This window comes from Micrasema longulum, unplaced genomic scaffold (genome assembly GCF_059751315.1).
Source record: "Micrasema longulum isolate JH-2025_06_02 unplaced genomic scaffold, ASM5975131v1 h1tg003644l, whole genome shotgun sequence".
Lineage (NCBI taxonomy): Eukaryota > Metazoa > Arthropoda > Insecta > Trichoptera > Brachycentridae > Micrasema > Micrasema longulum.
Window position 1 is genome coordinate 4059 of NW_028280679.1, and position 16316 is coordinate 20374.

At 31.1% G+C, this 16316-nt stretch overlaps 1 protein-coding gene across 1 annotated transcript; it reads right to left on the reverse strand.

Annotated features, from left to right (window-relative positions):
- Positions 1-472: 472 nt before the first annotated feature.
- Positions 473-2663, reverse strand: LOC148270641 (uncharacterized; the record flags this gene model as incomplete). The annotated part of the gene is made up of 4 exons (XM_088242321.1): positions 473-837; positions 1066-1190; positions 1580-1685; positions 2483-2663. Coding segments are annotated over 4 exons (777 nt in total), but the record flags the coding sequence as incomplete, so codon positions are not given.
- Between the last annotated feature and the right edge of the window lie 13653 nt (positions 2664-16316).

The following is a 16316-nucleotide window of genomic DNA, read 5'->3' on the forward strand; positions in this document are numbered from 1 at the left end:
TTTCGTACAGAAAATTCAATTTAACATAATAGATGATCAAAGATAACTCTGTTTACTTTCCATTACAATTTATTTATAGTAAGGTTTTCCCTGTAACTAGCAACGAAAGTGATGGCAGTCTGAAAAATAGAAAATTAAAATTTTTATGTGTCTCATATTATTTAAAAAAAACATTATAAGTCGCACGGTGGTGTAAAACAGTAATCAACACAATAAAATATATAAAGGGAACTGTTATTTCTGCATAGATTGAGTTTTTCTACTGACATTTCTTGGTGGAACTGCATTTTAATTATAACAATAAAAATACGTTTGTAGTTTTATTCCACTTTTATTTATACATTTTTATCAGTGACCGGGTTTGTAAAGAAAATTGGAATAAAACAACAAACGTATTTTTATTATGTTATTTCTGCTTTAAAAACTTAACTATGGAAAATTAACTTGTAACAATAATTACATTTTGACTTACGTGTTTAGCATTTTTGCTGTCCAGGAGTTTAACAGAAGGATACTGCGGTTTTGGCAGCTGGTTTGTTTGAAAGGTGAATTTGTTTGGATTGCTAGTCCTGTATCCTCCTGCTTCATATGCTCTGCTGGCTGATACGCTCCTCGGGGAACCAGCGGCGTGTTGCGTCGTCACCCTGCTGGGGACGGCGGGACTCTTGCTCCGGAGGTTCTGTGTGTTGGCTATGGCCGGGTACTGCTTTGCCGAGTAGGTGAGGATTATTGTCTGTTTGGTCTGGGTAGGTTTGGGAGGAGACGTAATGGTAGCTATTTCGTTTGGACTTATTTGTGTTGGGATCAGTCCGAATGCTGGTTTCGTGGTTGGTTTATCTAAAATAATAATACACAATTATAAAGCTTTGTGGAGAAAGAACAACACTTATTTATTGATAATTTTTCGTAAAACTAACTGGATTCTGACACCATTTTTCTGATGTTTCATGATTTCAATGTTTCTGTGCTTACTGAATACTTGATTGGTTTAGAAAAATAAGGAAATAATCAAAATAGAATATAATAAATAAATAATCAAAATAGGTATTCAATCATTTTACATACCACTGATAAAATTATTGTTTTTTGATTCCTGTTCTCTGCTGTTAACACTCAATGCTTGCTCCGCGGACATATTGACATCTGCAACTTTTGCTGTTTTTGGGATTGCAGTCTGACGAAACCCAAACCTGCTTGTATGAGATATTATCAATGTTTAAATACATTATTCGTTTCACAAAAACAATCTTAGAGAAAAGAAATGTAGAAAGTCTAAAAATTAAAAAAAAAAAGTTTTAATATTCCCAATAGAAGGCTGAACAAAATTAAGACCATTTAACGATTTAAAACTAACTTAAATGAAAGTGATTGACATTATATCTAATATCGCAATAAAGGGGATTATTTTAGCAAAAAAGAAAACTCAATTTAATCAGTTGAATGATTCAGCGTGTGAGTGTAAAATAATACTATACGAGTATATACTATACAAGGAAATTATAATTTTAAATTTTGCAGTATTTTTGTAAAAATTGTCATAGGAAATTTCTTTGGGTTTGGCATGCAATGTGATATAGACCTGTTAGTACGAAGTGGATGTCCCGATGCTTCCTTCCTTGGTCGAGCCAGTGGAGTGGACCGGCCTGACATCACTGGACTTCCCGTAAATAGTTCTTCTGTTGATCCTGAAAATAAACCAATTGTTTCTATTAAATTAAAGAAATACAGCAAAGCCCCGCGAGTAACGGAATAATATTAACTAAATTGGGACATCTTGCATTCTTTTACCCTCATTTAAAAAACAATATAATATAAAAAAGTTAAGGCAGGTGCTTCAATTCGTTCAACTGCAAAACAGGAATGCAATTTTATAATCCCATCTTTCTTCATTCATCTTCTACCACTCCTTGTCCATATTTTACCTTTCCACTGCCTTCTTATTTAGTCGGCATTTATTTTTATATCGTTTGTTATCAAGAATATTGTTTGAATAACGTATTATAGTTAAATTAAGAGAATATATCTAATTGAATGACAGGTGTTCTCATTTCATTTTGATCTGTGTATAAAATTTCAACCTGTACATCGATTGTATTCCTAATACAATAAAATATTGTAAAAACGCTTTGAAAGCTGCGCTAACAAGACGAAAACGAATTTTTGTTTGAAAAAAAGTTGGCATAAAATCATAGTTTGATTTAATTATTTTAATTTTTAATATTATAATATGGATTTCTACAAAATAAAAACTTGCTTTATAAATAAAACCGCTAATGCTGATTATTCGGAAGTTTTCATAGAAAATTGAATTTTTTTATGAAAATATTATATTATACGCCAATGATAGCTTCCACGAAAGTATATATATATATATATTCGAGTATATATAAAATCCAGCAATCTTAGCTTTATAATAATGTATTGTGTTCCCAAAGTTTTGCTGGTCCTGGGTGCTCGACAGACCAATATCGATGGATTTTACCTCCATTACCATTCTTGTCCACGGCGGCCAGGGTTTTGCTTCCCTCGGACGGTACTCCTCCTCCCCTGCCACCCCCCTTGGGGCCACCCTTGCGCCCCCTGAAGCCGAAGGACATCGAGGCCCCGCGGCCGCCCGACGCTCCAGGACGCTTGCTGTGCGCTCCTTTCGAATCTGATTGGCCCTGGAAATAATGAAAATAAACACATTAGATAAAAGCCGGTGCTTCAAAGGACTAATATTTCAGTCAAGTTTTAAATAAATCAATGGACTGATCTGTGGTTACAAGACTTATACAAGACTTAATACCATAATTTGCCTTTTTAAGGTTATGTTTGATACTGAAGCTGAAAAACACATCTGTTAATATTAATATATGTAGGACAATGTATCTACATAACATCATTGTTATTTTATAAAATTACTAGCTTTTACCAGCGGATTTGCTCACGTGGTTTTAGAGAGAAATTGTTTAGGTAATTAATTATTTATGTCGTTTATCAAAAAGAGTTTTCGTTTATAAATAAGAATTCACCCGAACGAATGATATCGACGCTGGAAAGGAAAAAGTTACCAAGCGACATATAGCAGCTTTATGGAAAATCAAATCAAAGTTTTCTCGTTTTTTTAATCAATAAAAAAAATCTCACACATACGTATTATTTTGGCGTGATTTCTACATAATTTAAACAAAAAATTTAAGTACGAAAATATTTATTAATTAAATATTTAAAAAAATAGATTTATAACTTTTTTCTTTCCAGCGTCGATATATTTTATCGGGATTGAAAGTAGCTTGGTCTTCCAATTATCGCTATGAAAGAAATACGATAATCCGTTAGTGGTAACATAGCATCGTTATTCTGTTCATAAATCCAACATCCTGCTACAAAACCAAAACGAAAAGCAAACCGAACTAACCATAGATAAAGCAAGTAAATTAAAGAAAATTAAAGAATTAAATTCAAATTTATTATTTTTGTCATCCTACCTTACTGACTACTCATTTTAAAATAATGTTGTTCATCGTTCCAATTTTTTTTAAATAATATTTTTAATTTTTTGGAATGAAACGTAAGCTGCCTTATTAAAAGAAAATCAAATATACATGTTTTCTGAAAGTTGAATCTCAACATTTCAAGTTTGATGTTTGTGAGAAATAATGAAAAACATTTTTAAAATTAAGTACCTAATTATACAAAAAAAAAACATTATCACTATCACTCATAAAAATTAATTGAGAGAAATGGGCAATATATGCAATTAGATACTGTTCTAATTATTAAAATGAACTACATATGAATACGTTAAACGATGTGAAAATTTTGTATTAACTTTTTAAAATTGAACCGGTTTCAAAAAACTTGTATCATTTGTTTCTTATTTGCAGATATTCTATTATTCACGAAATTCAAACTCTTTTATTCCATAAATGTTAAAGTGCCATAACCAATTATGAACACTTGGAAACTTGTATGAAAACTGAAATGAATTTACATGCTGTTTTAAAGCGTGCTGAAGATTAATGATTCCCTTTAGGCATATTCTTTATATGTATCTACTACGTATTTACACAATAAAACACGCATTTTCGTGTTCAAATTATCATAGAAAATTTGAATTGTACGCAAAGCAAAATGAATTGGGGAAAATGTTTTGAACTTTTCATTTCTACTGTGAATAATATTATTTTTTTTAGCCCATGCAATATTTCTTCATGTTAACTATAAATATCTAGAACTATTATTTATATTTTGAGCATTATCTTTGTGGTCAAACTAAATTCATTACTAAACTAAGGCCATTAAATATTTGGTTATAGCCACTGCTGGTTTTCCAAATAGAATCAAATAATACGATACATTTGTATTCAATTTAAAAAATGTTTACTTTTTTTTGCTGTTTTAAGATCTTACAGCGTAATCTGCTTGTGCCAGTAAAATAATAATATTTCAATAAACATTAGTATACATATTTTCGCCAACATGTCATACTTCGATAAATACAAAAACGTATTAAATATCAATGTAATTAAACAAAAACGGAAACGAGTTTTGAAATGATAGTGATAAAATACGCAAATAAATTTAACTAGGTAATTCTAACCATATTAGACGTAAATAAAACATTTTATGGGATAGACATTATAAGCGACAAGCAAAAAGTGCTAGTGTTAAAAATACACACTTTTTTATTGATTTGTTTGCGAGATCAATGGGAGAAGAGTAAAAAGACGTGTAAAAACCAGCTCGAAATGTTGAGTACTTAATGAATAGAACTTTGACCGAGCTTTAACGGAATATCACCATTGTGTGATTTTAAGTATTTCGTCTAGTAGTGTTATTAAAATTCTTACTTTAATTTGGTGCTAGGTATTCAAAAAATGCTCTCATTTCTAAGTTTTTTACTTAAGATTCCCCCGATGATGAATGACAATTACAAAAACTTGATTTCTCACATTTGTTGGAATTACATTAAACACAGCGGAAGAGTGTATTGTGGTAATAGTAAAATTGGTGAAAGCGCGGACAAAAAAACTGATATGAAAGTATTCAAGTTTGTTTGAATTTGCCGGCATTTGTTGAATACTTTTAAAAGATTGATACAAAAAATAATGTAGGTACCACAAACAAATATTATAAAATATAAAAGCAATTTCCTAGCATTCCATTATTAGTTTTTAATATATAACACAAACTGTGGTTTGCAAAATGTTCATTCTAAAGTAGATTTAATGTTATATTAAACCGATTTAATGTTATATTAAACCGATTTATTGTTGTATAAAGCCGATTCAATGTTGTATTTAACCGATTTAATGTTATGTTAAACCGAATTTTAGCTTCTGTTTGTGTTTCAGCCGAAATCGAAACCGAAACGAAAATTTATTTACGTCAGTTAAAAGACACTTTAAAACGCCAAAAATTAGGCTTTTTTTATTGTTAAACTTTACGAGTTCATTAAAATAAATGTTAAATAAAATACACAACGCAATAAAATTAATGAGTACATTAAATACGCTATAGGAACTTTAACTTATCAACTATAAAGGAATTGAAAAATATAAATTTGAAAGATTTTTGTTCTACTAACTCAAGTCAACAAATCACAAAATCGGTGTAGTTTTTTTTTATGTTAGAAAATGGCAATACAATAACTAATTATTCGAATAGACAACAATCCAACATTTCTAATTGTGCTAATTTTCCCCTCAGAGTACGGCCGAACGTAATCCGACACATCCCGACCGCAGGTTCCGGCTGAGCCGAAGTTTCGGCCAATTTCGGTCGAAACTCGAAATCGTAACCGAAACTTCTATTAATACTGTTTCCTTAATATACAGGGTGTTCTTTAAACCCTGTCACATCCGAAACCACGATGATCAGTATGGGCAAGAAGACATATTAGCATATTTAAAAAAATATTTAGAACGCAGAATTAAAAAAAAAAAAATTGAAAAAAGCAAATGGTTGCTTACTTCTTCAGGGGAGAAGCGAGGGGGGCGTGGCTATGTGGTTGACGGTGTATCAGACTCCCCCCTCCCTCTCCTCGCTTCTCCCTTGCAGAAGTAAGCAACCATTTGTTTTTTTAAATATTTTATTTTTGTAAATTTTATTTATTCTAAAAATGTATTTTGATGTGCCAATATATCTTCTTGCTCATACTGATCATCGTGGTTTCGGATGTGACAGGGTTTAAAGAACACCCTGTATATGTATAATGTATAATAGTGTGGATAATGCATCGATACATCAATCAAGAGTTAGTCAAAATTAACACATTTCTCAGTGTTTTGAACTCTTTCATTCTTTTTTGACTGAATATTACTGCTGTGCATTTGAAAAAATCAGTGTTTGGCGTCAGTGAAATCGTCTAATCCTGTTATCTTTTTATTAGTCCATAATTTGCATAAAACTGTGACGCTTAACAATAACAAACACCATCGTCTTTATGCAACGATTGGTCGCCTTAGCAATTTGTGCCCTGAATTTAATTTTAAGGCCCTAATGGTACAGATCTTAATCAGAAATGCCCTTGGCAATACATCTGTAATTTTTATTTATTTATTTTTATTTGGGAAAAAAACAACAGTTTTTACATATATTTCATACAGAAAATAGGAAAATATATAAACGAAAATTGTGAAAACAGTCGATAAAAATTTTCCACATTGATGTAAGCTATTGATTAAGTACATTACAGGCATCAAAATAAAAGCAATTAAAAAATTGAATTGATAAAATGAAAATCGATATACAGTAATAAAAGTTTAAAAAAATCAAATAAATTTTAATTTAAAGAATAAGAAAAGAAAACAGTTAAATAAAAAAATGTAAAGGGTTCAAAATATAATAATGAACATACATACATAATTACTGACATCGTACAACTAAAGGTGTACTGTCTATAAGGAATCTTCTATATTTAATATAGGAGAGATGAAAAATGTCTGCGTGACCGGAGAGAACAGTATTATAATAATGACATGCTCTAAAGAAAAAGTCGTTTTTCCTTGAGTTAGTCCTAGGTACTGGCAAATTAAATGTAGTATGGAGTCTTGTTCTGTTGGGTACAAGATATTCTAAAGAACTAGTAAGTAAACGACAGTCTACGACGTTGTTTACTTGTTTAAACAGGAATTATCGATCTGCAATCACTCTTCTATATTCCAGAGTTTGAATTGAATTTGTGTACAATGAAATTTGTATTTTATTAAATTTATAAATTTCTTCTGTATCCTTTCTGGGTTGTTTATAAAGAATGATTTAAAAATTTTGCTAATTATCAAAAGTTGCGTGTTCGCTTGAGATATCGTTTCTTAAATTCAAAAGCGCCACATGTCGTAAATCACAGAAATTTCGTTTTATTGCAAAAATAAGATTTTAATCCGTCATATTTTTCTATGAGAAAAATACTCCAATGGGTTTTGCATTATAAATGACCCAAATCGCTTAACAGCCCTTTTAGCGTTTTGCGTTTTGGTGGGTTACTTCAGAGCAAAGCCACCATCTTATACAAAAGGGACTTATGTGATATTTTATGTTTCTGGGTGATAGTTATCACGCAACTTTATAATTAGATAGGTACAGCTTTAAGAAACGCATCTAATGATATTAAAAACATAAATATAAAAAGTAAGATTTTTAAAAAAGCAAAAATTCGTGTTAAAAACTTTAATTGGCTCTTTTGAAAAAAAACACGTTTCGATTTGTGGCCCTTTTAAATTTAAGCAGCGATATATTCGAATCCGACGAGTAAAGTTAGAACGAATTTAGGAAAATAATTAAATATATCAATTATATACATTTCTGTTTTATCAAGCAAAATTATTTAATAGGAATCTCTGGTTCAGCATTCTTAATTTTGTTCCATGCACCATTTCCACACATAAAAGTGAACTGCGCATTCTTTCCACGCTCTTCCCGCTAAGAATTTGTCAAAAGTACGTTCTATGATACAATGATTAATTCATTTTAAGTTTTACGCCCGCCTTTGTCATACGTTACGAAAACGTCATGTTATGCTATTTCGGTTAATAAAAATATAGTATTTATTTAGATCAATTAACATGAGATAATTACAATGATTAGATATCTGAGAGGTTTTGTTTTATATACAGCGATCTATATATTAATTTTATGGAAATTATTACAGCATGAAGCGTGAACTTAAAATACAGTGTTCCATTTTCTGAGTGTAAACCTTAAAACGTTATTTTTAAAGCGTATTTTTAAGCATTCTGAAAAAATAATGATATCAAATAACTTACAAGGTAATAATTTTATATTGCTGCTTATATAATAGGAATCGAATAGTGCCAGTAACACAAGATTATCATGCGACCGCAAGAAGTATCCGAGTCTCGTACCTACACAATTCTTCACAATACATAATATAACAAGATTGTGATTTGATCGTATCGAAATGTAAGTTCATTGAAACGCACTGGTATCTGGTATGCCATAACACGACAGGATAAATAATTGGCTAACCCGATCTCTCTACGCTAGCTTAGGTTAGATTTAGTAATCGAGAGATGCAGTCAATCACACCTAGCATAAAGGTCTCGTCATCAGAGACCAAATGTCGAATAAAATCGATTAAATTAATAAATAAAATAGAATAATAATGAAATGTTTTAATTATAATATTTGAGTAGGATAAATCATGAAATTATAGAATATAAAAATAATAAGTAATATTTCTGAAGTCTGTAAGAAGATTGCCTAGTGGCAGGCGCAAGTGCAAAAATTAAACGTGTAAAATATTTTTTTTTTTCGGATAATAGATATTATCGGAATTGGAAAACGATAAATATTATTAAAATGTTTTTTAAATAATGGGATTAATTGGTAGGTTTACTACTTTACATACGAGTATTGATTTTTTTGAATATACTGTATTAAACCGTCGCGTCGATGGATATTATTGAAATAAATAAATACTTCAACATGGATTCGTTTGGTAATTTGAAACAATAAAATCTCAAGCTTGGATTAATAAGGGTCAACGTCAGATTTAATTTTTCTTTTACCAACATTTTGTAGAGGGTCGATGTCAATTGAAAAACATATATGTTGAAAACAGACTATTTTATGCTATAATATGGTAATGTTTTTTTATTTTTTTTATTTGCTATCAAACACGTCAAAAAGTTTATTATAATGCCACAAATGGCTGAAAAATTACTCTCTTTTCTTATTGCAATTTACGCCATTGGCTCTTATAGATCCAAGCCACAAAAATATCAACAGTAATACTTATACAGAAACATCACCATTGTCATCAAACCCTTATCCAGCACAAGATGGCGCATAGAGCACTGAAGATCAGTCTTATGCTTCATATTCCAGTCCAAGGACAATTAAATACTTCAGTGTAAAACCACATCTTATAACAAATATTTCACGCCGACCTTTCAAGGACCACAAGCATGGTAGGTGAATTCTCCAACTACTAATCTGCGAGGCATCTTTTCTTCACTCGATTTACCGTTTCAGGATTTTTACCCGAGAGCAGCCATCGAGTCGAAATCATCCGTTCAAGATTCTGATTCTCTTACACACAGAACTATATTCCTCATCCGTCCTGAGACAGACCATGCCATAGACACATACAAACCAAAATATGAATGGATCTGTAATCCCACATCATGCAATTATATTATATTGATGTACGGTTGTGAGACATAGTGCCTTACCGAAAGATATAAAAAAGGACTAGAGGCCCTCGAGATGTGGTGCTACAGAAAAATATTAGGGATTTGCTGGAGAGACCACATAACTTATGACGAGGTTCTCAACAGAATCGAAGAAGGTAGGCACCTAACCAAAACCTTCTCAGAGAGGCGAGCCCGATGGATCGGCCACATTATGCGCCATGAGGGTCTCCTGCACGACATCATAGAGGGAATGGCTGAGGGGACAAATTATAGAGGGCGCCCCCGACGGGAATATTTGGAGAAGTGTGCGAAGATTTAAACTGCACCTCATATGTTGAGCTGAAGAGGGCTGCAGAAAATAGAGACCAATGGAGGACGAGATGCAGGACTTTGCTGCAAACTAATCCCCAGGATTGAGACTGCGAGGAAGAAGTGAATTGTGAATATTGATAAAAAAAGACGGTAAAAACTGACACTTCAAATTTAGAAACGGTATAAAAGTTTAACAATTTTTGTACTGTATTATTTTAAACGTGAATTATAGGGTGAAGCCATTAATCAAATGATTGAAAGCTTTCATTGGTTGAAAAGATTTATCGATTATTGATCAGTGGAGTGTAACACGCTTTACCTGCGACTTAGAAGTTCAATGCCACGACAAATACCGAGGACTAAATTACAATCTAACACGCGATATTATAACACACAATATTCATTTTGTTGTGACGTCGCTGAAGGGTTGCGGCTTAAAATCACACAAAAAGAACTTTATTCAAAAGCAACACAAGGCGAAACAAAAACATCCCCTTGAAAAAATATGAGTACCCATATTATAATTTGCCGATGCGAATCGTGGCACCTCACTAGGGCCCAAGACAGCAAAATACTGAGTTTTGAGAACAGGTGTCTCAGAAGAATCTCGGGTACGCGGTGGTTTGACTTTCTGAGGAATGAAGTAATAAGAGAACGGACGCAGCAAACTCCGGTGACAACTGTCATCAAGCGGAGACGATACGTTTGGCTGGGCCGTATACTGCGGATACTCCCTGAGAGCCTTAACCACGCTTGCCTACTTTACAAAGCATCAGGTTCTCGACGTCCTGACTGATCGTCGGCAGTTTATATCAGAACTACAGACGTGAACCTGACTTGGGAGGACGCACAGGAGCTGGCAACCGATAGAGATGAATGGAGGCTCTTTGTGGACACCATACTATATATGTAATGATGATGATTATGATATTATATTTTTTTAAGTAAGTGACGTATTATTATTTTGGTGTTTTGCAAATGTCATGTTTTGATCGAATGACCATCACTGATGAAAAGGAAGAATTTCGAGGAATTCTAATAGTTGATTGAAGCAGATTGGAAGTTAAGAAGAATTAACTGAGATACGTATGTTGAGGATACGGAGGGGCGAGTGATTAAGTTAAATGAATTTGTAGAAAAAAAAAGAGAATTATATATTTTTTTAAACTCAATGATTATTATAATATTTGTCTTAAAAATCTAATTTTAAAATCTTTAAAAATACTTGGCTTTCAGGCTTGCGCAATAGCTTTAAATGCGCCGTTGAATTCATATTCGATATAATACCAAATGAGTTGGTATTTTTCTGTAAAATCCGTAAACGAGTCAATATTTCTTTTATCCCGTTTTCAGTCATGTTCTAAAACTAAAGTCCTCTTAGAGACGAATCAAAACGTCAGGATCGTAGAACAACGACGCATGTGATTTTCTTCAACTTTTACGTGAGAGCGGTTTAATTTTTTTTGACACAATGTCCCAACTTGATAAGTGCAAAAGTATACCATTTGATATTTGGATAAGCTATATATTTAATTTTTTTCAAACTTGAAAGAAAAAACTTTATGTAACTCTTTCAACATCAAATGTAAAAGAAATTCAATGTCCCATTTTTCGCAAATCCGTCGTTGTTCTACGATCATGACAAAATTAGCTCAAACTCGGTGGCGCTGTAAGCTGGCGAAGAGCTCCCTCGACTACCTTCCAGGTACATCTTCAGGTCCTGGTTATTATCAGAACTAAATTCTATGGTCACTTGGATTCCATTTTTTTTTTTAAATTGTGAATTGTAATTCGGAGTATTTTTTGATCCAGTAAGGAGCGTGTTTTTTTTATACTAATTTTTATCGTTTTTTTTAACTTCACGTTACTGTCAGATTTGGGGTAATTTTCTATGGGCGATGATACTTCTCCTTCATATATATTTTTATACATAACATGTAATCATAATTTATCACTATCTTATTATACTATTTAAATATATTGTTTATTGTTATAATTTTATTAATGTAATGTCCCTTCCAAGAACAAGTGTTTTCTTTTTTGGAAAGGCACTGCATGTTTAAATATCATAAACAAAATGAAGAATCGATCGAAACAATGAATTCAAACTACAATAAAAAATATATATTTTAAACAATTAAATACTTTAGCTTATAAAATTTGTATCAAGAAAATGCAATTAAAAAGTTTGGCCCTGTATAAAATTGAATTTTAAATACGTTTTCTCGTTGCAAATACGAATCAAAACTTCTCTAAAATTTATGAAAAAAAAACTTTTAAACGAGACCTCATATAATATATTATTACGTAGGTACTTATTAACTTAACATTTTTTATATTTTAATCAGATACTACAAAAATCCAATTTACGATAAAGTCTATAAAGCGGCCTCTATGATTTTATTCAGCCAACAATTTCACCTTTTCCTACTGACTGCATTTCTTGCACTTTGTATCTCACTTTTCATACTAATCACAGCCTCTCTGTCTCACACTGGGTACTCTCTTTCACAAGAAAGAAACGTAGGTTGGATACTCGAACCGACATCTATCTAGCTCTCTCTAGAACGTCGAAACGAGAAGGAAATACATTATGAAATATTGCGAAAAAATAATATTGCTCGCCGTGATAAAAAATAAATAAAGAGATAGCAGGATAATATATTATGCACTCGGTAATAAATGAGCGGGAAATAATATTATAGATCTATTGATAAGCAACATGCTATAATAACACACTATCTTAGATAGTTAATTTCCTACTGAAAAACACGTGAAGAGCAATTGTACCGACTGAGATTTTTTTACACTTTTAAATATCAAAACGTAGATTTATTTTTAATATATGATATAAAACACATATTGTGTTTGTATTTTTATTTGTATTTGTATCTATCTTAAAATAATATTATAAATCCATCTTAAGCAAACGGGCATTTTTTTACAAAAATCACAAAATGAGTTAAGTATGAGATAATGTTCTACTAGAAATTTCGAACTATTGAATATAGCAATAAGCAGTAAAAAAATATTTCAGTACGAAAAATAAAACAATGTTTTTTAAGTTTTTTAAACAATAGAACGAATCCAAAAACATAGGCACTTTGAAGTTAATGTATACTTCATTAGTGAGAAGCCAGTTAGAGTATTACTCTACAATATGGACTCCTTACTACAACTGTCACTAAAATTATCTTGAAAGAGTCCAAAAAAAATTCTTACGGTTTATAAATTTTAAACTTAGAATCAGTCATGAATTTTTAAATTACGATTTTTTACTAAAAACATTAAATTTGTTAAAACTTAACGATAGAAGAAAAATTATAGACCTTTTAAATTTATTCAATATTGTAAATTCAATATGGGATTGCCCTGAACTATTATCTCTCATCAACTTCAGGGTGCCTGGAAGAATGACTAGACAGGTGCCACCGTTTTGTAGCAACAATTCGCGGACAGTGTATACTTGTAATGCCGTATTAAACAGACTTATTATTAGTTATTCCCACGTATCTGATATATTTAGTGTAGGGTATTGTTCCTCAAGAACAAACCTTTTGAACTTTTTCAATGATGGTGAATGGTAATTATATTTATTTATTCATGCATTTCATAATACACAGTTTTTTGATCATTTTGTCCAGATGTATGAAACAGTACTTATGATTTTCTTGTTGTATTACTGTAGAATGTTTTATTATTTAAACTTTCTACTGCATATGCTGTATAATTTTAAGGTTAATTTTTAAAATATAAATCTTGTATAATTTTTAGGGTAGATTTTTTTTATAAATCTTGGGTATAAGGAAATTTATGTTTTAAAAAAAAAAATTAAGCCAAATACGTTAGCATTATAATTTTTTGTAAAAGGCAGATTTGACGTTTATGCAAAAACTCAGTGTAGATAATGACATACATAGGTTTTATGCTTTAGAAACAATTGCCATACTGTGTTTATACTTAATAGTTATTCACAGTTTTTTTAAATTTGCATACAGTTGATAAATACTAAAAAGAATCATATCTCAAAATATGACTTTCAAATAACTGCCTTTTTGCTTATGACGAAATGCGTTTGCGCGTCTATGTGTAACTTTTATAAGAATTACTTCGGTCTTGGGTCAGCGCCTTCTATGTACATTGTACATTATGTATTCACGATTTGGGAGACATCGTTATAACGTTTCCTTTTCCCGTTACTATCAAGTAATAAGTTTTATAATAATATATTATAAAACTTATTTCAAATACAAACATATGTACAGGTTAAATGATTATAAATAAAAAAAGCTATAAAAAATATTTACACAGTAGGCGTGCCATCTAATAATATGTATTCACTTAATTATACTACAGAAAGCGACGACGGTTTAAACTATATAAAGTATAAATATATTATATTAAAATAAAAGAAATATGGACAAAACAAGGAGATAGTGGGAAGGAAAAGAAGGAAATTGATAAGGAGTGGTGAAGGATGATTGGAGGAAAGTAGGAGTGGAAAATTGCATTTAATTGAATGATTAAGAGCAAGAAAAGAGACAAAACGTCTATTCTCTGTTATCTGAATCAAGCCTATTAGTTCTCTGCTGTACCTATTATATGGAGTGTTAAATATATCAAGACTATTGAGATTCTGGTTAAATGCTTCACATATATGAGGGATGGTAGAATGTTTCCGATGATTAGTTTTAATATTACGAATATAGAAAATATCAGACAGTCTAGTTGGTCTGGAGGGGACACGGTAAGCAAGTGGATGAATGAGTCCTGGGGAAACCAATTTATTATTTACAATTTTGTAAAGCAGGATCTGATCGAAAATATCTCTTTTGTGTGTTAATGAATCAAGGTTATAAAATTTTAAAGAAGCTACATAATTTGGAAAATGCAAATGAAATTTGTATTCGACTTGTTTCGGGAATTTGAATCGGTACCAATATTGGATAAGTAGAGATGTGTTTCCTATACAAAAAAACTCAATGGAAAATTATTTTTAACGATGAGTTATTGATTTGATTAAACAGTTAATGTACAGTCCATTCGAACCTTTATGAATTTTGCTTGTATAAGCGTAATAAGAAGTTTACATATAAATCATTCAAATGTGCGTACTTACCAAAGCAATTTTACGTTGACTTGGTTCACCGACAGGCACTAACACATTAACATAGGCTTATTTGACATTCGAACGCACTGTACGAGTATGTAGGTAATAAAACAACCATAAAATTTAGGACTAACTTATTACCCGAGTTGAACCAAGTACAAATTATTAAACTCAATTTCTTCAAAATTAAGGATAAATTAATGTTAATAAAATAATAACCCAGTTGTGAAACTAGCATTTTTTTCTTACAATTTTAAGAAAATTTATGTTACGTATTATTAAAAATCAAACATAGTATGTCCATGTTAATACTACACACAAAAAATCATTATGTTAGTATGTAATATTTACTTAGGCTCTTTGGTCAAAATTGAAACCCATAAAATAATCATAATTTAAATTACTAAACCCGGTTTTTATAATAAATTTGTAATTTTAGATCGAAAAAACCATCATTCATACTCTTCTTGTCAAAGACGTAGAAATAACTATTCACGCGTAAGTTTGTGCCATAATTTATATTTATGATTCATTTGCCGTACTCATTACTTGTTGTTTACAAACATGAATCTCCGTCTGTTTTTAAATGGAATTCCTGCTACCTAAGGAACTACGATGACATATTACATCTTGTACTTTCAGCACTTCACGGCCATTTAAAATGCTAAAAACTACATTTCATTTTTACTAACAAGAGCATTGAAAAAACATTGAAAACTCATCGTCTATACAGCCGTAATATGTCAAGAGCCACAAATTTCAAATTTCTAAGGAGAGAGTAAAAACAACATAACTTCATAGAACATATAATGATATTTTTAATGTCCAATTTTTGAAAAAATCCCCACAATCAGTCAGTGAATTAATAAATAATAAAATAAAATATTTCATTATCTCTGTGGCTTGGGTCGAAAAGGGCCAAAGTCATAAATCACAACATCCATCATCATCATTCCCTTTCCGCTTCAGGTACCAATCCATGGACTATAAAATATCCTGGTGTGAAAACCCCCTATTAAATCAATATTTTATATCAACCATGTCGAAAATCGGAAACTCTAAACCTCTTTCATGGTAGGCAAGCGCGCTGAGCATTACACTACGAGGCCGACAAATTACACATTACGAAAAAGTATTTTTACAGCTATTTTGTGACGTTTGGGGTGTTTGAAACTATTATCAATTAAAAAAACGCTACCACGTATGTGCATGTAATTTTTTTTGAATATGTGTATTTTTAATTGACATCAACA